Genomic DNA, 24,324 nt, shown 5'->3' with positions numbered 1-24,324 from the left:
GCAGAGGCAGGATCCAGAGGATGGACTGAGATGGACTTCTCCAGGCAAAAGAAAGACCAAGATGACCTGCTGCAGCCCTAAAACTTAAGACCTGACTAGCAAGCTCCGGTAGGAGGGTAAGGTTCTTAATCTTACCAAGGGTAAGGAATGATAGAGGCTTATGTCCCACGGAGGTCAAAGAGGAATAATAAGGCTGAGTGTCAATATAGAGGGGTTTTTTTCTGGAAGAAAAACACTGAGGACACCAGCGACCTCTGAAGAGATTTTCAACTGGAAGCACCCGGAGCGGCCACTCAAAAAGTCAGACCGCCTTGAAAAGGATGCTTGATGCAACGCTTTTCTTGAGGACTGGGTATCAGCACTCCATTCCTTTGAGGTATTGACCGAAATAACCTGGGACCAAGTAGTAACAAAACTTCAAATGACACCTGCATTCGATCATTTTTGTACCCAGATCTAGGAAAAAGTGTTGCAGTCAAGATCACCCAAACTAAGACCAAGTTATGATCAAAACCTGAATGCATCAAGATCGAGACAAAACCAAGACTTTGAGGGGTTGGGACCAAGTCAAGACCAAGACCAAGGCATGGCGAGACAGAGTCAAGACTTGACTAGTGCGAGTCCCATATGGCATGACACACTTATGATAAACTGTGGAACATGCAAACCATACGCAATACTCAAACTGATCTGAAAGAACCAGATTCCCATAAAATGACCAACAGAAAACAACTGAAGATTTCTCACCATTCACCTCTTTTATTGCCATATTCTACTGTATATATGTGTGTATATATACGTATATTATGAGAAATGTCTCAATAAAATAATCAAGAAGCATGGCAGAGATGAATTTTATCTCTGGAAATTTTACTTTGTTTTCTGTGAGTGAGCAAATACAAACACTAAGGAGCTGAAATCAACTTAACCATCTTTATCCAAAAAATCCTTCATGGCAATTTAGCGAAATCCCTGCAGTTGTGGTTTTGACCAATCATGAAATAAAATCCCGAGTCCTTTTTGTCTGAGACAAGAGACAGAGACAAGAACAGGCAAAAATGTGGTTGGGTCCAAGATGAGACTGAGCCCTTCAAAAAGTGGTCTCCCAAAAGCCAAGACCAATCCCGAGTACTACAACACTGCTTTCTAGTAAACCACCAGCAAAAGTCAAGAGGTCATCTATACTTTTAATGTTCATTCATTCAATTTCCATAACCGCTTATCCTGTTATGGGTCACGGGGGTACTGGAGCCTATCCCAGCTGACATTAGGAGAGAGGTGGGGTACACCCTGGACAGGTCACCAGACTATCACAGGGCTGACACATAGAGACAGACAACCATTCACGCTCACATTCACACCTACGGCCAATTTAGAGTGACCAGTTAACCTGCATGTCTTTGGACTGTGGGAGGAAGCTGGAGTACCCGGAAAAAAAACATGCAAACTCCACACAGATGAGCTCCCCCAGCCCAGGGTTCAAACCCCCCACCCTGGAACCAGGAACCCTCTTGCTGTGAGGCGACAATGCTAACCACTGCACCACTGTTAATGTTAATAAACAAAAACAAAGAGCTCTAATAATTTATCAAGTTTGGTTGAGATGCTCTGGAGAACTTTAAACAGGAAGTAAGTGATCAAAAATGGCCCAAAGGAGGTCAAGTTGGAGGAGAGGGAACACTTGCAACCATTTTTCTTTCTTAATGACTTATGTCTGGATTATAAAGCCTCAGAAAATGATTCATTAGTTATTATCAAAGCCACTGGTTAAACTTCTGCCTTATTAGAAAGTGATACTGACGAATCCTCATCCCCCAGCTGTCACACACTTTGTGGCAGCAACAGTTTAGATGATCAACAAACTACTCAAAAGAAGTGATGGAGCACTTTTTGGCTGACTCTCTTCTACTCATCAAGACCAACAAAATCGTTTCATTCTGGGAAAAGCATTGCACAACAAACCAGCCGTGAGATTAAATCAAACACCGGCCTCAAAGAGCTCTAATCTCTTTCTTTGTTTCCCTTCATATCATGCTCCTCATTATTTTTATGTGCTCTCTTCTTTGTTGAGCCCAGGCTTAATGTTGGCACGGCCGCAGAAGAATTATCTGAGGGGGGAGATTAGGAGAAAGTTGGTGAGGATTTTAAGGCGGTCTGATCTCTCTTTCATCCATTTCACAGTTTGTTATTAGTCCACACACACCACAAGAGATCAAAACTGTTTGCGAGGCACAATAGCTTCATTCAGGTAACATCAAATGGAGGCCCGGGGCAGTGACATCTGAAGACGTGCTTCCAGGAAAGAGGTGAGTTTGTAAGATCTCCAAGATGGATCATATGTTGCAGAAATCAGCTCACAGACAACAGTTCAATCTGGATGCTGTTCTGCTCATCGGCCATCAGATGGTGTCCTTGAGTCACTGGGATTTGTGAAACCACTGAGATTCATGACTCATGTTTCAGAGGAAAGTGGCTCAGTTAGCGATTCCAGTGCCCTCTAAGGGAGCTTTTATACTCTTTGGAAACCGTTCAGAGTGTCCACAGATGAAAATGGCAGCTTCTTTGCATCTGACGTTGACATCTCCCGTGTTATACGCAGCTGCTCCGGCACCACTTGCACCTAACGCACAGCAAACGCAGAGAGCGGAGACCACATTGGACTTGTTCAAACAAAAGCGTGGCGCAGGAGAGCAGTAGCATGTTATGCTTTGTGGATGGCGGTTAACGCGTTCTGTCCAAGAAATATACGAGGTTGACGAACTGGTTTGAAAGAGTGGAGGTCTCCGAGGCCTCTGCTTGTCGTGCAGAGGCGTTGCTGTACAATACACGCTAGTGTTCCAGCTGACATATACATTAATAAAGTACAATAAATTGCTCTGTTGGACATCCCAGTATGAATGCACATTTCTCCAACACTGCACCCTTGAAGATTAAGTACATCTGTGGAAACAAGTGATCAGCTGTCATCTAGAATGATTCATGATCAAGTTAATTAAATGAGTGCCCTCTGCAGCTTAGCAGGCATTTGACTGCCTTGAAAGTGGAGATGGTGGTTTCTCACACATGGCATTCCTGTGACAGGACAATGAGTCCTTGTTTCACTGGGGGGAATTACATGTTCCTGCCAAATGATCCCTTGTCTTCCATGTTTGGTCTGTGGAGCATTGATAATTATACGCCAAGGTAAGATGATGCGCATCTCTTCCTCTCCCTGCATCCTCATGAACCGCTCACTTTGCATGCCAAAGAGTTGGGGATGACCTGAAATGGCTTTCATGCTTCCCAAAGCTCTTCCTATGATTGCACTTACAACCCCTGCCTCCCCTGCAGGGTTTGTCCAACAGTGGGAGTGCGGCCAGACCTCCAGCCTAACCTTCCTGTGGATGTTCTGTACTCCACAGCAGGTGGAACTGCCCATATGAAGATATATTACAGATATGATTCAGAGAGAGAACACCTGTAGTACGATGTTCGTGTTGACTGGTGAAGTGGAGAGTTGGCACAGATGCGTCGATGCATTCCTTTGAAGCACAGCTTTCTTGGCAGGACATAACAGACAGCTGATGTAACTTTTAAGAGAAAAGAAAAACGAGCTCTTCGCAGAGACCTGACCAGCCCGCTGTTTATCTGTAGCTGACATGAAGGGGTTGTCAGAAATAAAAAGAACAAAGCTCGAAGATGAAGCCAACTTCCATCAAACTCCATACCTACTCAGCAGATACTCAGAAAAATATTTATTTTATTTGACATTTACTAGAATAGAAACACTGAGTTGGACTTAAGTTGTCCACTATGAAAGGTGCTGTACAGATGTCTACATTTCAGTCATCCAAAAGCAAAGTTTCCTGTCAGCGCCGATCACACAGAGTGGGAGCGTCCGGTGCCAGCTCAGGCCCGATCCTACTGTTGCCGACCCGATCGTCACCGGCTGTAACGACATCAGTATGTAATATGAGACTGGAGCTGTAGAGAACATTAACAACAGAAAGATCCGGACTGTTAAAAACATCTCACTTACCTGTGGGTGGCCAAGATGGTGGATGAGTAACTGACTGCATATCTTTCCTGGACATCCAGTGGTGGCAAAGAGGTTTTCATTGGCTCGAGACCACCTGAGGAGAAGAGCATCTCTTTATATGTCATCATTAAAAACAGCTGGAAATCAATACAAAGCCATATGAAGATGTTTCATCAACACCCACCCAAAACTTGCTGGCTTAAGGAATAGTTTGGATTTTTTGAAGTGGGGTTGTATAAAATACTTATCCATAGTCAGTGTATTAACCTACAGTAGATGGCGGTCACCATGCCCCAACTTTGGAGAAGTGACAGGAGCGCCTCAACGACAGCTAAGCGATGTACTGCTGTGGACGGGGGCAACAGTAAACACATTTTAGCCACCTAAAAAATCAATATCAGTACGCTAAATGTAGAATATTGTCATAGCTTTACCTTGGCCTCAGACAGCCCTTTTCGACGGGCAACTGAAAGAAAAACTTATCTATGCTGTCTTCAAAGCCACCAGACTCAAACTAACCAATCCAGGCAGAGGCAGACCAGCAGCTCTGGTGTTCAGCGAGGTAAAATTACTGTTTTTGTCAATGGAGTCTGGCTTAGAAGAGAGCAATGCAACAGCTTCAGTTCACCGTTGCAATGGGCTGCTCTCACAGCAAAAATATTCTCACTATAGCATACACTTAAATTGATACCAATTCTTTTAGGTGGCTAAAATATGTTTTGTTGCCGCCCCTGTCCACAGCAGTACATTGCCTAGCTTCTATGGTGGTACCCCAGCCTTCCTGTCTAACCTGGAGACATACTGACCATTATCTACTGTTGGTAATACACTGACTATGGATAAGTACCTCATATAACCCAACTTCATAAAGTCTGAACTGTCCCTTCATGCCCCTGATTTGGCAAGTTTGGGATGAAGGTGGACATAATATCCAGGTGAAAATCAGTTACACAATCTTGGTGAAAATTGGTGAAAACAGAACACACTAAGTTTTGCAACTGCTTCCTTGTAACATTTCTCTTACCTGAATAACCGTGCTTTATCTATGTGGGCTGGTCTTTTTTCCTGTGGGTAACTGCAAACAATACAAACAAAGTTCAAAGCACATCCCACACGTGCCATCGTCCCAAATCAATACATTGTGCAGCATCAACTGTATATTACCCACACTTCCCTGGTTACCTGGAGCGAGTTATGTCCCAGATGAGCCAGTCGTTGCCCGCCACGGCCCCAACTTTGATTGTGTTCGTGAGGCACCAGTCAGCTGACATGAGTGGTGACTGACCACAGTCCAGTGACAGGATGGCCTGCTTGGCCACCAGGTCATAGAAACGAATAGTTCCCTTCTTCTCTGCCACCATTAACTAGAGAGGACAGACGGGTCATTTAAACCAGTATTTATGGTTCTTCTATGGGTGCATCTCCAGCATCCATTTCAGATCTCTTCTGGATTACAATTACAACATCCTGATTTCCAGGACATGATGGGAAATGATGTCATGTGACACTTATCTGTACCTGAGATTTGTACTTCTCACATATATCTATATACAACTCACCAGGAAGCAACCTTGCTTATTATGGCATTGTGTATATATATATCCGCACTCTTTCCTACTTTTTAATGCAACAGCTGCATAACAATTTCTTCTAAGTAAATAAAGTTCTGTCTTATTTCAGCTTATTTACATGCAGGGTTCGACCCAAAGAGTCTCTCCTGAGAGTACTGCCTTATGGTTGCATGCCTCCGCAGACCAGTCAAGTTGCAGTCACAGTTTACATCCATGTCTGTGAAAACATGGATACTTCACACATCTTCCCCCCAGCAACTCAGAAGATCTATACAATCGGAACAGTTTCAAGGTGGACACCAAAGATGAGAGTCACCAATTCAGTATCTGACCAAATGTCTCCCCTTCTGTTCCTGAGATATGACGTTGAGTAATGGCCAGAAAAGTGTTTTTATATAACATTATGTCAGGGTGAAGCTGACCTTTAACCTTTTGGGTATAAAATGTCATCACTTCATTTTATCCTATATGACATTTGTGTGAAACTGCCAAATTCTAATCAGTTCATTCTTGAGTTCAAGTGGATGTTTGTGTCAAATTTGAAAAAATTCCTTTGAGGTGTTCTTGAGATATCGCATTCACCAGAATAAGATGGGTGGATGGACAACCCGAAAACATAATGCCTCTGGCCAAAGCTATCGCAAGCGCGGAGGCATAAAAACATGGGGAAAAAAGGGTCCAGTGTGAAGGATACTGGAGTTCTCCTTTAATGTCTATATCCTATGCTGTCACTAGCACAAGCCTCTCGTCCATGAGCAGATGCACACTTCCTTCTAGGTCATGATTTCTGGAAGAGAGGGTGCTCCAACACTCGGGAACTCGCACCAAAACAATCTAGACTGATAAACAGCGCTACAGGTAAGAGGAAAATGTAGTCTTGACTTTGGATTCCTACACCTTAAGGCAAGTTAGATTTAGAATATTTTAATGCCGCATGTAATGAAATTTAAGACCAATTTTTCAACAACTGAAAAAACAAAACACACACAAAAAAACCCAAACCTACCTCAATTAGGTTAGATTGGGGACAATTTTGCCCAAATGTTTGTTGTAACCTAAAACACGACTTGGCAATTTTGTGTTTCTCACTCTGCATGTGGCATTTCATTGCCTTGATTCCCACTGCCTTGGCCATTGTGCCTTGCATGAAAAACTTTTTGCATAAAATACACAATAGTCTTGTATGCAGGCAATGGCCTTGTAACGGTTTCAGCCATGCAGCATAATCTTGGTTAAACAGCCAACTTTTTGTCAAATTTGCTCTTCCCCATGTCGTCCAGGGTACAGTGATGACTAGCTAGCGGAGAGTGGATCCTCTGCTCTGAGCATCTCAACCACAGACAAAATCTGAGGATTGTTGGATCCACTATCTTGATCTGCAAGACGTTAATGCGAGAGGCATTCCGTAAATTATTAAACAAAATAAGATTTAAAAAGGACTCGTAAAAAGGATTCATAAAATCCTCTTCCAATGTCTTAGCATTTTTAAGACTTCTAAAAGACTGATTTAAGACAATTTAATACCAATGAAAACTGTATTTTTATATTTACGAATTCACTGCCTTTAAAGACTTTAAGAATCCACAGGAACCCTGGTTTCACCTCACACCTGACTGTGATTGGCACACAATGTGCAGTTCCATACAGACATCTCAAGAGGTTGACCTCAGAATACGAGCCTGTATCTGAAACAAAGCCCCCCTCACCTTAAAGGCCTCCTCTGGGTGCCAGCACACACTCATCCCAGGAGAGCGGAGTCTGAGAGTAGTGCTTTCATTTCCATCCAGGTCCCACACCCTGTGGAGATAAATCAAGATGAATGAAAATAAAGTTGATGAAAAAGAGCGATTATATGACCCAGTATGCTTTTAGTACATTGGTACCAGCGTTACATTTGCACAACTTAAGTTTTATAGGTATAACTGTTTTATTTTAAACTGAAAGTGTGAGAAGCAACCCAAGAAACAGTTCCTGGATTATTGTGAACAAACACCGGACTTTTAATCAGTTCTCATTAGTAATGTTACGGATTGATTCGACTTGATGTGTGAACTGCTCTTGGCCTAAAATCCAAAACAAAATCCACTTAATTAACAACAAAGATGGGGTTTTAGAGCAGTTCCAAAAATAGCATCGGCGTTTGAGCCACCCTGAGACGCTTACATAATACCTGAGAAGAGTTCACCCTCCCAAAGTTTGTTCCTTTGTGGCGTTCGAGCCAAAACAAAATGACATTGTCCAGGTAGTTTAAATGTAACACACATACAGCCGCCATCCTAACAGTATAAGGTCGCAAGTTTCCTCATTACATAATGCCAAAATATTCTTTAAAAAGGCATTTATCTGTTTCTTCTGATGCTTCCTGACAGAGTTTAAGCCCAAGTTTTCAAAACAAGACACGACTATGAGGTTTTAATGGCAGACAGCGTGAGCAATGATAGACGACATGTTTTCATCCAAGTGCATGTTTGCTCCTAATTGATCTAACTTCTGCTTGTTGTGCACAAGAGTTGTTCATGGTCTTCATGCTTTTCCAGGGAAAAGGGCTCTCTTCTCAGATCTGGGCCCTGAGCTGTGAAGACGGACAGACTTATGCTGAACTCCTCTTTCACAGAAAACGCCAGCCTCACATTACATTGAGCTATGATATCAGGGGCAGGAGGGGGATGGGAAGGAGGGGGGCATCACCCTCGCCTGAGTCGGCGTTACGCTCCACTCACATTACAGCAAATGTTTCGCTGTGGGCGGCCCGCTGCCATTCACTTTCTGTGGAGTGCAGAGAGGGCAGCAGGATGCACGTCAGTTGAGAAAGAGCAGCGGAGAGAAGTTGAACAGCATCCGACTTTGTGCAAATGAAACAAGCAAGCAAACGCCAACCAAGAACCAAAGCTCGTGTGAGGATTATGACCAATCTCCATTTAAATAATAGTTGATTCTAAAGCTAATAAGATCTATGATAGAAAAAGCAGCTGAGAAAGACCACGGATGTAATGAATCACTTGGACGGAGAGCACTGCGGGTCTTGAGACCTGGATCTATGGTTAACCACATCTAAACGATCTCTGAACGAGAAGAAAAGGTGGGGAAGGGGGCACAGGGGTGGGGGGCTGCAAGTGTTTCTGGGAATATTAAACAAACGCTTGTGAAGCATGGGAAGGCGCTGACTGATGAGGTCATGCAGAAGACATCATCTAATAAAGCCCAAAAAGTACCTCCAAAGACCATCTAAATGTCAAGTGTGTTGTTGGAGAGATTGATGTCCTCAGTGGTGCGGTGTAGGGGAGGATATGCCCCGTCTCAGATGAAGACCTCAGTAAACACTCAACTTTTCCTGCCTCATCTCCCCTGCAGCAGGATAGAGCCCTGTCGAAACTCTGGGCTTCTTTCCTTTGCCCATGTGCAGACTCAGCCAGAGTCTCCACCATGGAGCATGAGTGAGGCTGAGCAGAAAAAAAAGAAAACCCCCCAGACCACACCAGGAAAACAACGACTAAACCCTATTCTTTCAGACCACTAGCCAAGCAGAGCTCAATTGCACGCTACACCACCAACGGCCAAACTGTGGTCAACCACTCTGCCCTTCAAACAGAGAGCACCGGCTCCCCAAAAAAACATAACCTTCGCCAAATGAGGTGAAAGACATGAGACACGAAAACATGCGTGACCGCCTCTGATAAAACACTGTGTAATTGCATAACACTACATCAAGCAATAACACTCCGCTTCCATGTACAACAGAGTTGAAAAGGACACCTGAAGTCCTGTATTGTGTTATCTAAGTGAGAAAACAGCGTGGCCGGAGCGTTACGGTTTGTCAATGTTTCCCATAAGTGGAGGAAACGGGAAATGCCGTTAGCGCTGTGTGATCTGATTTATTGTAGAGAGCAGAGTAAATAATTGGAGGTGATTCTCTGGAGGGAGAGAACTGGAAGAGTCAAACAATATAATCCCATCACAGTGCGTTGCTGGGTCGCTCTTTCAGGTGCACAATGTTTGCATCAGCATCTACTTTAACAGGACCTGTTCAACATTTGATTTAGACGGCCCAACATGAAACCATTTGACATGTTTATTGGGTTGGCATGTTTTTCCCATACACCTGGCGAGTTCAGGGACCCCTTTATAAAGCCTAGTAAAGATAAATATATACAAATGTACAAGTTTGGCTTATGGGATAGAACAGTGAGTCCCAACCAAGAAAACTTGTACCCCAGGTGTTACTTGTATGGTTGCCAGAGTATACAGCACGTGGAAAGACTGTAGAGTAGCTCAACTAAATAACTATATCCACCTTATATGTCTGAAGAAGGAAAATGAACACATAATACAGGATTACAAATTGGTATGATGCTAACGTTAATAATATTTGCAATGCAAAGACCAAGTGTTGTGATTGAGAGTGTGCAGAAAACAGTTAGCAAGCAAGCAGAGAACGTGAAATAGTAAGCTAAAAGAAATGGGTAAGTGATTAATATAGATAACCAAATGTATAAAGCTAAACAATTGAAACAGTTAGCTAAAAGTAAATGTTAACGGCTGAAACAGACGACCAAAAGTTGGCTTAAAGGTTGAAATAGATAACGTTAGCTCAAAGTGATGGATAAATGCTTGAAATACATAGAAAATAGCAGCAAAATAGTTACAACATAAAGCTAAAAGTAATACAGTGGTTAATAATAAGCAGTTAAGTAAGATAGATGAAGTAAGCTTCAGCTTAATGGTTGAAATAGATAGCTAAAAGTAGCTGAATGCATTAATGGTTTAAATAGCTAAAAAATGCTTGAAAAACATAGAAAATAATAGTCTAAAGTAAAATAATAGTCTAGCTTAAAGTAATGCATAAATAGTTGACAGTTAAAATCAATTGATGAATGCTTGAATTACGTGGAAAATAGTGAAAACAACCTAAACAGATAGCTAAAGCAATGGCTGATAACATAATGCTAACTAAAAATAGTAATTTAATGGCTGAAACAGAGAGTTAAAAGTTATGGCTAGACAGTTTAAACAGATAACGTTAGCTAACAGTAATGGCTAAATAGTTGAAGTAGCTAAAAGTGACATGAATAGTGGAATGGCTAAATTTAACTAAGAAATGCAGAAAATAAAAGCAAAACAGTTTGAACTTAAAGCTAAAAGTAATGGCTGAAATACACAATGCTAGCTAAAAGTAATAGCTTAACGGCTGAAATGATAGCTAACCGTAATAGCTAAAGATAACGGTAGCTTAAAGTAATGGATAAACAGTTGAAATAGCTAAAAGTGACTAATTAATGCTTGAAATAAATGGCTAAACAGCTGAAAAGGATAAACCTAAAAGTAATGGATAAATAATTGACAAAGACAGCTAAAAGTAGTTCATACATGCTTGAAATACATAAAAATAATGGCAAACAACTTTAAACAGATAGCTAAATGCTAATGGCTAAAACATATAATGATAGCAAAGAGTAATAGCTTAAAGGCTGTAATAGAAAGCTCAAAGTAATTACTAAACAAGTGAAACAGATAATGTTAGCTCAAAGTAATGGGTAAATATTTGATATAGCTAAAAGTAACTGATAAATGCTTGAAATACATAGAAAATACTAGCAAAACAGTTTAAACAGATAGCTAAAAGTAATGGTTCATAGCTAAATGCAAGCTAAAACTAATAGTTCAGTAGCTGAAAACAGATAGCTAAAGTAATGGCTAATGGCTGAAATAGATCATGCTAGCTTAAAGCAATACTTTAAAGGCTCAAACAGACTGCTAAAAGTATATGGCTCAACAGTTGAAACAGACAACGTTAGCTATAATTAATGGATATATAGCTGACACAGATGGCTAAAAGTAATTTATAAATGCTTGAAATGCATAATAAATAATAGTAAAACAGATTAAAAGATAGCTAAAATGGCTAAAGATAATGCTAGCTAAAAGTAATGGCTAAACAGCTGAAAAAGATGACGTTGGTTAAAAGTAATGGGTAAATACTTGAAATAGCTAAAAGTAATTGATAAATGCTTAAAATACAGAGAAAATAACAGCAAAGCATTTTAAACAAAAAAAGTAATGGTGTATGGCTGAAATTGACAGCTAGAAGTAATGGACAATTGAAACAGATAACTTGAAGTAACTGATAAACACTTAAAATTCTGAGAAAATAACAGCAAAATAATTTAAACAGATGGCTAAAAGTAATGGCTAATGGCTGAAATAGATGATGTTAGCTAAAAGTAATAGCTTAACAGTTGAAACATAGCTAAAAGTTATGGAAAATGCTTGACAAAGTTACCTCAAAGTGGCCTAATGGACAACTATCAATTTACCTAAACACTGAATGTTTAATTTCATTAAAAGTTCTGTAAAAATATTCAACATGAATGAAATAAAAAGGTTAAAATCTATTCATAAGAGCATATTTAGAACATGACAGGTGGGTTGATGACTGGGGACTAGAGCTGTGAGGGCATGTCAGTCCAAGAACACTTGGGATAGGAGATAGCTTGAAAGCATGTCACGCTGTAATTTGTTTCCCTTACACAACATAAGGGCTTGAGAAAAAAACAAACGGATTATCACTGGGAACAGAACAAAATGCTTTGAACCATATACATAATGCAGCTGCAGCAGCAGCAGCAGCAGCAGGTGTGCGTTTTTCTGAGTTCATCTGCAAACTCAGTCGACCCCAAATCCCCTTAGGATCCTGCAGTGTGCCCTTCACATCTCTAGGTGGCACATTTCCCCACACTTGCCCAGCTCCATCTATACTGATACCATGAGCTGTTTAGACTACATGAACCAAATGTAAACTCCCCAGAGGGAGTGGAGTCTGGTTCCCCACCTAGATGCTGCAGCATCAGGTTGCATGTTGGCAACGGCCGAGTTCCCACAACTGCAGGGGACAGCGATGACAAAGCTAAGCAAACTTATAGTAGAGGCACCGCTGCCAAACCTAACAGAGTGATGGAGAGGTCATGAGCCTATACATGCAGGCAAACACTCCCCTCCCTCCCTTTCTGCAGGACTAGTTTCCTCCTCTCATATCGAGGCTCAGTTTGTGTGGGCTGACTGGAAGGTCCTCTCCTGTTAACTTGATCTATCCCTTGTTCCGCCTCAGTCTTCCTCCCGCGTCCCATATTTTCTCAACATGACAGAATTTAAATCTTTCAGCAGATGGAGCGCACTGCTGTTTTCTCTGGCCGGTCAGTGGAGGCTGGGGAAGAGGAGAGTGGACGGGAGTGGAGGAGACTCAGATGGCCTGATGTGGCAGGACGAGGCACTGAGAAGGACAGGACGATCATCAAGCTGGTGACTGTTAATGTCACCGCTTGATGTGACTACCTGGCTATGGATGCTACCGTCATTTATGATTAGGCGACACAGGCTAATTTTGAATGATTTTAAATTAAAGACTGTGTGTTTTCTTTTGTTTATTTATTGGGTTTTCCTTTTTTAAGGGGCAGCCCTATCCGATTAATGTTTTAGGTTTGTTTTGACTGTTATGATTGGCTCCCTTTCTCTGTTTTGCATCATCCTAAACTGAATATTTTGGTTTTGCACTGTTGCTCAGACAGAAGAAGCCACAAGAAGACATCTCTTTTGACTATGGGAAACTGTGATTCACATTTTCCACTATTTTCTAACACTGTTCTTTAAAAACGATTAATTGACAAAACAAATCAGCAGATTAACCGTAAGGAAAATACCTGTTAGCTACAGCCCTCGTCTTCACCTGCTTGCAACTTTTGCTTCAAATCTAAAAGTATCAAAACTACTTAAAGTAATTCATACACTTTCTGTGCATTAACAATAAAAGAGCAGGGGCCCAGTGCTGTAACACAGCTGCAGGAGAACCAGCCTGCTGATGTAGAGAGAGGTTGTCCCTGACATGACCCTGGCTACTGACACACTTTTTCCCTCCTCTAGCGTTAATTGAAAAGGAAAATTTGGGGACCTTGTTATAGGTCCCCCTTAGAGAGGAAAATCTTTCTGCAGCTAATTGGATTTCCATATTTAACCAATTAGCTAGAAAAGCTACAAAGCAGCTCTGTGCTTACGCACAGCCACACCGGCGCATGTTGTGCTTAGCATCATGTTTCACTGTGGAAACACAGTCAGGACTTTCTGCACCATTAACAGAGAACAGAACTGAAAATCAGAAGCTGGGAACACACACGCACACACGCACACACGCACACGCACACACACACACACACACACACACACAAATGGAAATAAAAAGGTTTGGACCTGCAAGTGTGGTCATCACTGACGGAAGCAATTTGTTTCCCTTCTGTGGGCTCGAACACCAAATGGTTAATGAAGCTAGTGTGGCCCTCCATCACCTAGGCAACAGTACAGAAAAACAACATGTAAACAAAAACAGTTGATCAATAAACTGTTAAATTGGCCTTTCCAGCAAACTTGGGCTCACTACGCTGGCTGCAGCTCTGCTCTCTGTGTGTACGGCTACATTTCCTGTATCACTAAGTACCAAATGTCAGTGCTAAGTAGAGAAAGTTTGATGCCAACCGACAAGCGCAGTTCTGGCCAATGCACTCCAGATGTTGCACTACCTTGACTTCATGCCTATCCTGAAGATCAGAAGTCAGCAGGCGTAGCTTTCTGTCAGCTGCAGCGGTGCAAAATCTGCAGAGAGAGAGAGAGGAAGAGGAAAAGAAAGGGAGGATATAAAAACAAAGAGAGAGACATCAAAAAAGAGTCAGACTGTATAGACCCAATGACATCTCTTCCTACATGCATGCCTGCAGCCGCCCTAGACTGACACCTCTGGATGAGAGTGTCAGTGTGTGTGGTAGAAACTTGGACAGCGATCAGTAGAAACGCTGCCAGGGAGATTCTAATTGCAAGCTAAGATAAACACGGAGAAAAACAAGATTCCTCACGCCATTTACGCATGTCTCTGTGCAAAAACCTGTGCAGAGCCAGGCAGAGGACTTTCCCTCTAATCAGTCGTAGTATACACCAGCGGCTGCAATTATTCACACAATTACACTAACTCACTTATGACAAGAAAAACACACACATATCACCAGAATAAACAGACAGCGGTTCACACATTTTCAGTCGCAGGCACAGATGGATTTGGCATGATGTCACTACAAACACCCTTAACATGCTTCGGGGTATTACTGCTACAGTAGATTAGATTATATTAGGATAGGCCTTCTAACCCTACAAATTAGTGTTGTACTTTGGAGGAAAGCATGGAAAACATTCTGGCTCTTTTTGCTTTTTTAAATTTAATGTCAAAGCCATTTTCTTTATTGATCTCCAACAATCTTGGGTAACACAATACAAGTCACTATTAAAAGGGAAACACCAGTGAATGTCAGCTGTGTTGTTGCAGAGCACTGTGATTATTGTTGTAGCACAAGAGAGAGTCAGGAGTTTATCCCTTTGTCTGTTATATCACCACAAAGTACACGTCAACAGAAACCCAAAAACACAACATTGATACAAATTCTGTGTGAAACAGGAGAACTCTGGGTAGAGGAACTAACTTGCTGTATAGGACATTCAGAGCATATTCATGATTCAGAGTCTGAGCCAGGATTGTCTGCACAAGGTTCTCAATATGGAGGTGGCTGAGCTGGCAGCTAGCAGCTAACAGTTTTAACAATGCAAACAGTGCTAACAATGGCAACTTTGCTGACAGAGCTACAGCCCCCTAAAGACTGTGTCAAAGACAGCGCCTACTGAATTGCAGGCTACAACGCACGTCCATCGATGTCAATACGCAAGGACAAAGCGTCATCGACGTGCGTCATCCCTCTACGCCACTAAGAATAAGAATCAAGCCCTTCTAAAGTGGCATTTATGTGTCAAAAAAGTTTGAAGAAGAGGAGGAGGTGGAGGCCAACTTGCCGTGCCAATTTTGCAACAAGAGCTTAAAGTGTATTTATTAGCATCTATTAGCATTTAGCATTGTCTTTGATCACAACGCCGTGACAGCAACCATCCTTGAACCTCTCTCACTGTGCAACGTAGGTCCACTGTTTTAGAGCCACAACTAAGAATATCGGCATGTTTCTTTCATGTTAGTCATCTCTCGTCTGGGACAGCTCAAAATCGCAGCGTATACTGGGCTTAACAGGGTTAACCTTGGGGGTTACTATGATGTAAATGCAGTGGCATGTGGTAGCCATACTCATTTTGGTGACACGCTGAACTCAAAAATAAGTATCAAACACTCTTAACCTCACCACGCCACAAACTGTATGGGTTTTAGCTACTGCTGGGGGAGTGCGAGCTCCGTGTCTGGAGTTGCAAGAGTCCGCCTGGCTGTACACACACTGATAGGTAGGGATGCTGCGATCCGGATCGCAGATCGAAAATATGCTGCGATCCAGCCAAAAAACGTGGATTGGATCGCACTGCAGGGGAAAAGTGCGATACTAGCACTGCGATACTAGCACTCCATTCCACAAATCCGCTCCAGCTTTTCCATCTAGCACTTCATTGTAACACATGAAGAAGAGAGGAGAGCCGGAGTGGGAGGTCACATGATAACAACAACAGGGTGAAAAACAGCGTAGTTGAAAAAAATGTCAGCGGTGTGGCAGTACTTCCTTCAGAAAAGCGAAAAAGACTGCACTTTTCATCTCGGGGAGTATGTTATTCTCATTTTGAGTAATAGCATTTGATCAAGCCTTTTCTATTATTCCACATTACAAAAAAAGTACTAAAAAAAGTGAACCTATTGGTCAGAACAGAGAGATAGAAATATGCGCTGGTATCGGATCGGTACTAGGGCTGTGGTATCGGTATCGGATCGAAAGTGAAAAAGTTGGATCGCAGCATCCCTACTGATAGGCTTACTATTAGCATCACATGGCTAACGTTGCCTGACGTTTATTAACAGGTTACAGTAATCGATAACAGAGTCGACCCGTTTTGCTGTCAGTGTGAGTTTGTTAGGACCCTTAAACAGCTTGTTGTCACACGTTAGTCTCTGCTGCTCCGTTAGCTCGCGCTAACTGGGCAGACGTTCAACTAAAGGAAAGCGGCTCTAGAGACGGCAGCAACAGAAAGTTTGCAGGGAGTTGGGACAGTCCAAGATAAGACCACCTGGCAAAAGGAACTGAATGCAGGTTGTTTGACTGCAGACGCTTAGACTTCTTTGTACTGGGTTATTTCAGTCAATACCTCAGAGGTATCGAGGACTGACACACATCCCTACTGCGACGACAACATTATCAGTGGTAAAGCAATTAACTAGCCAGTGATGTCATATATTGCATCTTTAAGTATGGAACTTCTTTAGTCGCATCAACATTTGACATCTGAAGGCCAGCACAAATGTTTTCCACCAAAAGCAACCTTATTTGCTTTCTTGCTCAGAGTTGATGAGAAAATTGCTGCCGCTCTCATGTCAAGAGCTACAGCTAGCCACCAGTTAGCATAGCTTAGCACAAGACTGGAAACAGGGGAAACAGCTCGCCTGGCTCTGTCCAAAGTTAAAAAATTGGCCTACAAGCATGTCATAAACTTTCTCATGTTATATCTTGTTTGTGAAATATGTCTCAGTCCCTGTGACTTCCTCCTTTGTTTGCTTGGCAACATCACAGTGATGACAAGACTTAAAGTGAATGAGCATATTTCCCAACATGTCAAAAACCCATCTTTGAAAAAAATGGAGGCAAAGTTCTCGCCCACCAGCTAAGAGTAGTGTGATTCCCAGTAGCTGCATATTCAGCTTGGCTGTGAATAGGTGGGAAGCCGGTGAGGGTTCTTATCCTTGTCATTAGTGACCCCTACTGGTTAGTCATGACGCCAGTAGAGGTTGAACCCCTGTGTTCTAAAATGTTGGCAAAAATAAATGTAACTACACGAGTTCAGAAAATACTGTGTAGCTTTTTTTCTTGACCTCCATTTGGACAGAGAGAAAAAGTCCCTGCTGTTGTTCCACATCATCTTTTTTTAAAACCAAAATATTTCCAAATAGCAGATGTAACATTTTCTTTCCACAACAGCTCTTCTTCACTCCTTGTAGGCTTAAGTTTTCCATTGTATGCTCAACAAATCTGCTCTGAGGAGGACTGTGATTGGTTGGTCGCTGTGCAGGCACAACATGTGTGCAATAGCAGGGACCAAAAATGTAATTAAATAAGGCTGTTACTTGTCTTTGCAATCGGCCATGCCACAGCAAGTTTTTCAATTCTCTAACAAGCAGTAAATCGGTTTATTTAGTGCACAGTGGTTGGCTTAATTTGTCTTATTAGATTGCATATGGCCGGGCACACCTGTAGATTGGAATTGGTTTTTTTTGTCATGTGCTGCTTTCTATAAAGACTGAAAACTCTGCGTATTTGGTGGAAGGCAGCAGTTGTCTGTGGAGTGTCTGGTCTTTGTAGGATTCAGTAGTCTTCAATTACAAACTGCTGTGGTGGACGGTGGCAGCGCTGCAGCCCAAGCCCCCTCTCCTCCCCTCATCTTCCTCTCACTCTCTGGGGCCCCTGCTTGAGGCAAGCCCGTGAGAACGTTGTACTTTTCCTGGAAGGCACGGCTACGTGCAGATCGAAGGGAGGGATGGAACCCGAGTGGGTAGTCATCAGCGCAATAACATGTGCGCACGTCACAGCGCTGGCTCGAGGGCCCTGTGGAGTAAACCACAGAAGGCCAGGAATTATCGCAGCCTTTCCTTTTCAATTACAGAAAGCCTAAACACCTCCGGGGGGATCGTGGAACCTTCCCATCCACCACTCCAATTAGGAGGAAACTCTTGCTTTCTAACAATCTACAGTTAGGGCTACTTCCCTCCTGTCCAAGGCCACCTGAAATAACTTGGCTCACATCCTGGCAGCTGCAGTGTGACAACGAGAGGTGGTGATGACTTTCACACAGCGTGGTTGCTGTGCTTTCTCCACAACTGCCTCTTGTTCTGGTCACAAGAATAGTGTTGGTGAATAATTATACAGTTGTTTTTAAAGACATAGATGTCAGGTTCCTGATGTGGGACTGAAGTATGACACCTTGACACCTCCTAATCCTATTACAATGGTCTGATGACCTCTTACATAACAACAGAGCTGCAGATGTCACAGCATGAACACCGTCTTTTATTAAAAATAGCCAATGGTGCTAATAAGGTCAGCACTTAAACTGATTTATGACTCAGCAAATATGTCAGCACCATTTCACATAATATATGGATGACTTAGCCAGCGGAGGGGCATGCCCATTGAATGTAGGTAGTGTGCTTGAGGAACACGCTGTATTCCCACCTGATGTAGGTGTGTATGGGTAAAACTAGAAGCGACATCAGATTAGAGCTGCAGCAATTAGTCCATTCATCCATCCATCCATTTTCATCTGCTTATCTGGGGCCAAGGGCTGCAAAGGCAGCAGGCCAAGCAAAGCGCCCCAGACGTTCCTCCCTCCAGCAACGCTCTCCAGCTCCTCCTGGGGGACCCCGAGGCGCTCCCAGGCCAGATAAGATATGTATTCCCTCCAGTTTGTTGTGGGTCTGCTCGGGGGCCTCCTACCACTCCTCCCTCCTACCAGAAAACCTCTAACGGGAGGGACCCAGGAGGCATCTTTATCAGATGCCCGAACCACCTCAACTGACTCCTTTCGAAGTAAAGAAGCAGTGGCTCTACTCCAAGCTTCCTCCGGATGTCCAAGCTCCTTACCCTATCTCTAAGGCTGAGTCACCCACGGAGGAAACATATTTCGGCTGCTTGTATCCGTGACATAATTCTTTCAGTCACTACCCAGAGCTCATGACCATAGGTGAGGGTTGGGATATAGATGGACCAGTAAATCAAAAGCTCTGCCTTCTGGCTCAGCTCCCTCTTAACCACGACGGCGCAGCACCTGCATCACTGCAGACGCTGCACCTGCATCACTGCAGACGCTGCACCAAACTCTTGATCCATCTCATGCTCCACTTGTGAAGAAGACCCCAAGATGCTTGACCTTCTTCGCTTGAGGCAGTAACTCTCTCCCAAAAATTAGTCGGTTTATCTTGATCGACATAAAATTAATTGGCAACTATTTCAATCAAATGATTGTTTGTGTAATTTTAAATTTAAGCTAAAAAGCCAAACATTTGCAGCTTTCATGCTTTGTAAATGTGAGAATTTGATGCTTTTCCTTGTCATACATGATAAAAACTGAATAGCTTTGAAGTTTTGGTTGGATAAAACATACCATTTGAGACGTCACCTTGGGCTCCAGGAAATTACACAGGGCATGTTTCATTATTTTCGAACATTTTATTGACAAAACGATTACTCAAGAAAATGATGGGCAGGTTAATCAATAATGAAAATCATTATTTGCAGCCCAAGTCTGCTTTGATTAACATGCTATTCAAAGAAATTGATTTATTGGTTAAAATCTACCTTGCAGCTACATGAAGGAAGCACAGCGACAAAAAAACCTGCCTTGAAAATATGGACCACCTCTTAAAGATTTGGATGTGAAATTGACAAACAATGCACTCTACTTTTTTACTTTTTTTTTTAGGTTAGAGAAGAGGTTCCCAACCCCTGGACCACAGGCCTGTACCATGCATCAGATGAGGGCATATTTTTCTTACATTTTCTTTACAAAACACTAATTTCAAGAAAATAATGGGCATATTAATCGATAAAATGAAGGACTAAATTTAAAAAAAAGAATCAATGCTCTGCACTGGATAAAAGCATCTGCCAAATTAAGTAAATGTAATTTACCTGTAATTAAACGAGGATCAATAGGTGTTGTATGGTGATGCAAATGTGTTCAGTGTTGGAGGGAACTGAGATTTAGGAGTTATCAGCTAAAAAACATGCATGGACCATATTGCTAAATAGTCAAATCTGGAAGGCAGACATTAAACAGACATTACTCCAGTGAAATGAATGTTAATTTGGCAGCCTCCTGCATTAAAAAGGTTGCTGTTCAGAAGTCAAAGCCCAAGTGTCCTTTTATTTATAGCCTTTTTTTAACCAATCAGACACTTCCAAGCAGCAGTTTGCACTAACGGCACTACAGAGCAGCTCCTGAACTAACAAGAGGGGCACTCAGGCTGCTGAAGAGGCACTTTGTTGTGACCTGAGGGCACAATTGATCCCTTAGTGAGTGTAAGAGGTGGGAATCATCAGAGGATCCACGATACGATCACAATTTTAAATATGCTGCGATATGATGAATACTGCGATAAACTATATTGCGATATATTACCTTTTTCAACTGTAAATTATGTCCCAAAGGAAAACTTTGTCAACATCTGTTTTATCTAATAAAATAAAGTTTTCAGTCTGTTCCTCTCACTTCAGCCATTTTTAATGCAGCAAATTGTTGTGGCGGCGGACTCTGGGGGTTTTTCGGACCTAATTGTATTGCGGAGTTTTGCACAGCGGCGACCGGATCTTTGCTCTCAAACCACAAAAAAATGTGATGGCACAACAGTCTCCTTCAGTACATTATTCTATGCTTTCTTTTGATTTTCACATTGGCTAGTCATTCTGTTTAATTTGTCTTCTGATTAAATCGGAACTGCTGAAACAAGTTGTAGGAAGCCTCTGCAAGTAATTGGTTGCTGGCAGACACTCTGTGCTGCAATAAAATGGTTAATCAGCAGTGCCGTGCACTGTAGAGCCGATGCGCTGCTGGTTCTGCCGGCCTGAATAGAATATAATGTCTATAGCCTTACTGTTGTGTACAGCCTTATAGACTGAGCTGAGTAGTGATGCGCGGGTCGACCCGTAACCCGCGGGACCCGCAAATGGACCTGCGGGTCGGGCAGCAGTGATCGTCTGTTAAATCGGTCTGTAAATGATATTTTGACATTATTGGCTATTACTGTCATGGCATCCGAAGGTACTGATGCGTTGAGCAGGTGACAGTCCGCGGTCGTTTTCAAAACACACTTGTGTCACGCACTCCAAAAGAAACTTGTTGAAACTTTAAACAATAATTTATTGTACAAAACGGGGGAAACAAACGTTGACAAAAACGGTTCCATAATTCATATTAAATTCAAAAGATAACGAAAAAACAGCTACAAGTTAGAGGGAATAGTGATAAAGTGGTAAAACTTGGCATTGATCCACAGCCTCAGACGGATGCGCTCAAGCGTGCCGTGCGCACAAGCTCAGTTGGTAGGCGATACTATATTTTCACATTTTTAACAATGCAATTTAAAAGTTTTGATTTTTATTGATAACCTAAATTTACCAACAACAAAAAGACTACATTTAGCACCAAAAAATATGTAAAAAAAAAAAAAAAAAAAAAGTAAATTAAAAAAAAAATATATATCAAATACCAAATTTTCATAACGAATACCTACCCATAGAAACGAATATTCGAATATCCGAATATTTGGGTACAGCCCTAGTTTCCATGTGACAATGCGATATTGCCACACAAAAATATTGCGATACTGCGCTGTATCGATTTTTTCCTCCACTCTTAGTGAACATGTCATTGTATATATTCAGCGCTAACGTAATTTGTAGTAATCACAGTTTACCAGACATACCAAAATACCAGCATCATACTTAAGAATTTATGATTAGTTCCATGATAATCAGTTGATAAGGCTAAACAATATTTTGAATAACAAAGTGACTTAAAATTAAACAGCTTTTGACTCTTTTGAAGAAAGAGATCTCCTGTATCGCATCTTTTTCATAACCAAAACATTCAGGTTTGTCAAACAACCATTTTGCCGGGTTGTTTCATCCTCTTTACTCACTTTAAAGTTAGATACACAAGTCCACACAGTACATATCCTAATTTGTTTGCTTCGTATGCTAAATGAATCTGTTGCCTGAGTATGACTGTAGTAGCTGGTATTTCACCATGGACTTAAGTGTGTTTAAGATAAATCAGGACTGGTAATACTTATTTTCTTTCAAGCAGTGACGTATGATGTATTGTATAGTGTAACATACTGGGACTAATTTGCATCCATAACAATATAAGAAATTTTGATATTATGCAGAAACAGTTTATGCAGAAAGATGATCAAAAATCTACTTGAATCAAGACACAAGCAGACAGATACTGCCATCATACTGTCCTGCACCATGCAGCTTTGTGGGAACATAATATCACCAGATCAAAAGGTGGTGGGAACAAAGTAGCAGTACCTGATAGTGGGTATCCTGTCCAGCCTGGACTCAGGACTCCAGGCGAGAGCATCGACTCGCAATCCATGATGGAAAGCTCGAAGAACATTGAACTCAACTCCCTCAACCTCCATATCCTCCTCCTGTGGGAACAAGTATGCATTATAAAGGAACATACTGGGTATTAATACAAGTAAACCAGACTGTATGAAGCTGCATCTCTAACCTGAAACAGGCAGGTGCTGACGACCACATACTGGTTTCCACCGTAGGCCAGGAGAGAGGCAGGGATACCAGAGCTGAAAGGACTGAATTCAACCACATGAACGTAGTCCTCACACTTCACAGTGTAAGTGGGACTGCGGCTGGAGTCCTGCTGCATGCTGGTGTCCTGGTAAAGCTGGTTTCAGATCAGAGTTTCAACTGTAAGACATCAGAATAAAAGAAGACACTGAACTGTTAGTCTAATGATCAGCAAAGAAAGATGTTTGCCACTGTGAAAGGAACAACACCTGCTAACAAAATTGGGTGTTAACTTGAGCTACAGTTGGCTGATATTGACTAAATATATATTTTGAGATGATACAGGTCTGACTGCATTGCAATAGAGAATCATATATGAATGATGGAGGATTGCATCTATTTCCCCCCACTCCAAGCTTGAGCAGGACCTCAATAAAGCATTGCTTTTTGTGAGGACATAATTTATAGTGGAATAAAATCTGTGCATAATGCTCACTGCCTATGTTTAGTTCTATGACGCACAAAAAGAAAAACTACGATATTAAATCTATAACATCAGCTGTCACAGATCAAATAGTTCCCAACCCTCTGAAGAGCACTGTAGACAGTTAAATCAGACACCCTCATACGGTATGGATTATGCACTAGATTGTCTTTAGGAGGCTTGAAGTCAACGTCAGACCAAACGTCACTCAAATAAATCCACGTTTGATATATTCCAGTATGCATGCATAGCTAGTAGGGCATGTGCCTGTTTGTGCAAACCTATATCATAACCCTTGAATTCGGCATATGTTGAACACATGAAGCAGTTCAATATCTGACGTATGCTTAACTCAAATGTTGGTATTACCCTTAGTTTAGCTGGAGGCAAGTGAGAGGTTAGACTGATATTCCCACATATATGTTGTACAGCTCCTGGGTTATTTTAGTGACAATGCAAGCTAGCTCTATTGTGTATGTTCGCTTAAATGAGCTAACGTTACATTCACAGTCCCCGTGTTTAAATAACTAACGTTTCACATAACGGTAATGTGTCACCGGGCAAAGAGCTAAAACGTGACAGCTACAGTACCTGTAAGTGCACAGCTAGCTAGCATTTAGCCAAACAAATGTTTCTACTGCCCGTTTTTACTATTTAACGCCCCGATTGAGAACTTAATACATACCTCTTGGTTATGAGACTTTTTTTCTGATTCAGGATACGGTACAGGCTGATAAACTTTACCACTTTATTTTTAAGTATTTCTTTAAATCAAATGGTGCGCGCGTTTGAGATGTTTTCAAGCTGCTTCCGGGTACGACATGGAATGTACCATTGAGCGCACTTCTCAAGGGGGGTTAGCGTATCCTTACTAAAAATATCTATATTATTCCGCGACATATCGGCATATTATTGTATTGTGACGTTTTATTTAAA

The 24,324-nt window shown here is 41.9% G+C and overlaps 1 protein-coding gene across 1 annotated transcript; it reads right to left on the bottom strand.

The window, feature by feature from the left end:
* Positions 1–3,721: 3,721 nt before the first annotated feature.
* On the bottom strand, positions 3,722–24,234 carry nup37 (nucleoporin 37). Its single transcript, XM_050036847.1, has 10 exons — positions 24,074–24,234; positions 22,888–23,084; positions 22,683–22,804; positions 14,151–14,223; positions 13,825–13,919; positions 7,296–7,386; positions 5,201–5,382; positions 5,043–5,093; positions 4,019–4,112; positions 3,722–3,928 (listed from the first exon to the last, which is right to left on the bottom strand). Exons 2-10 carry the CDS (start codon positions 23,041–23,043, stop codon positions 3,815–3,817), a joined length of 978 nt encoding a protein of 325 aa, XP_049892804.1. The 5' UTR covers positions 23,044–23,084; positions 24,074–24,234; the 3' UTR covers positions 3,722–3,814.
* Positions 24,235–24,324: the final 90 nt, after the last annotated feature.

Source organism: Epinephelus moara, chromosome 23 (assembly GCF_006386435.1).
Source record: "Epinephelus moara isolate mb chromosome 23, YSFRI_EMoa_1.0, whole genome shotgun sequence".
NCBI classification, from domain to species: Eukaryota; Metazoa; Chordata; class Actinopteri; order Perciformes; family Serranidae; genus Epinephelus; species Epinephelus moara.
Note: the sequence above shows the minus strand (reverse complement) of the source record. Positions and strands in the feature narration are given on the sequence as shown.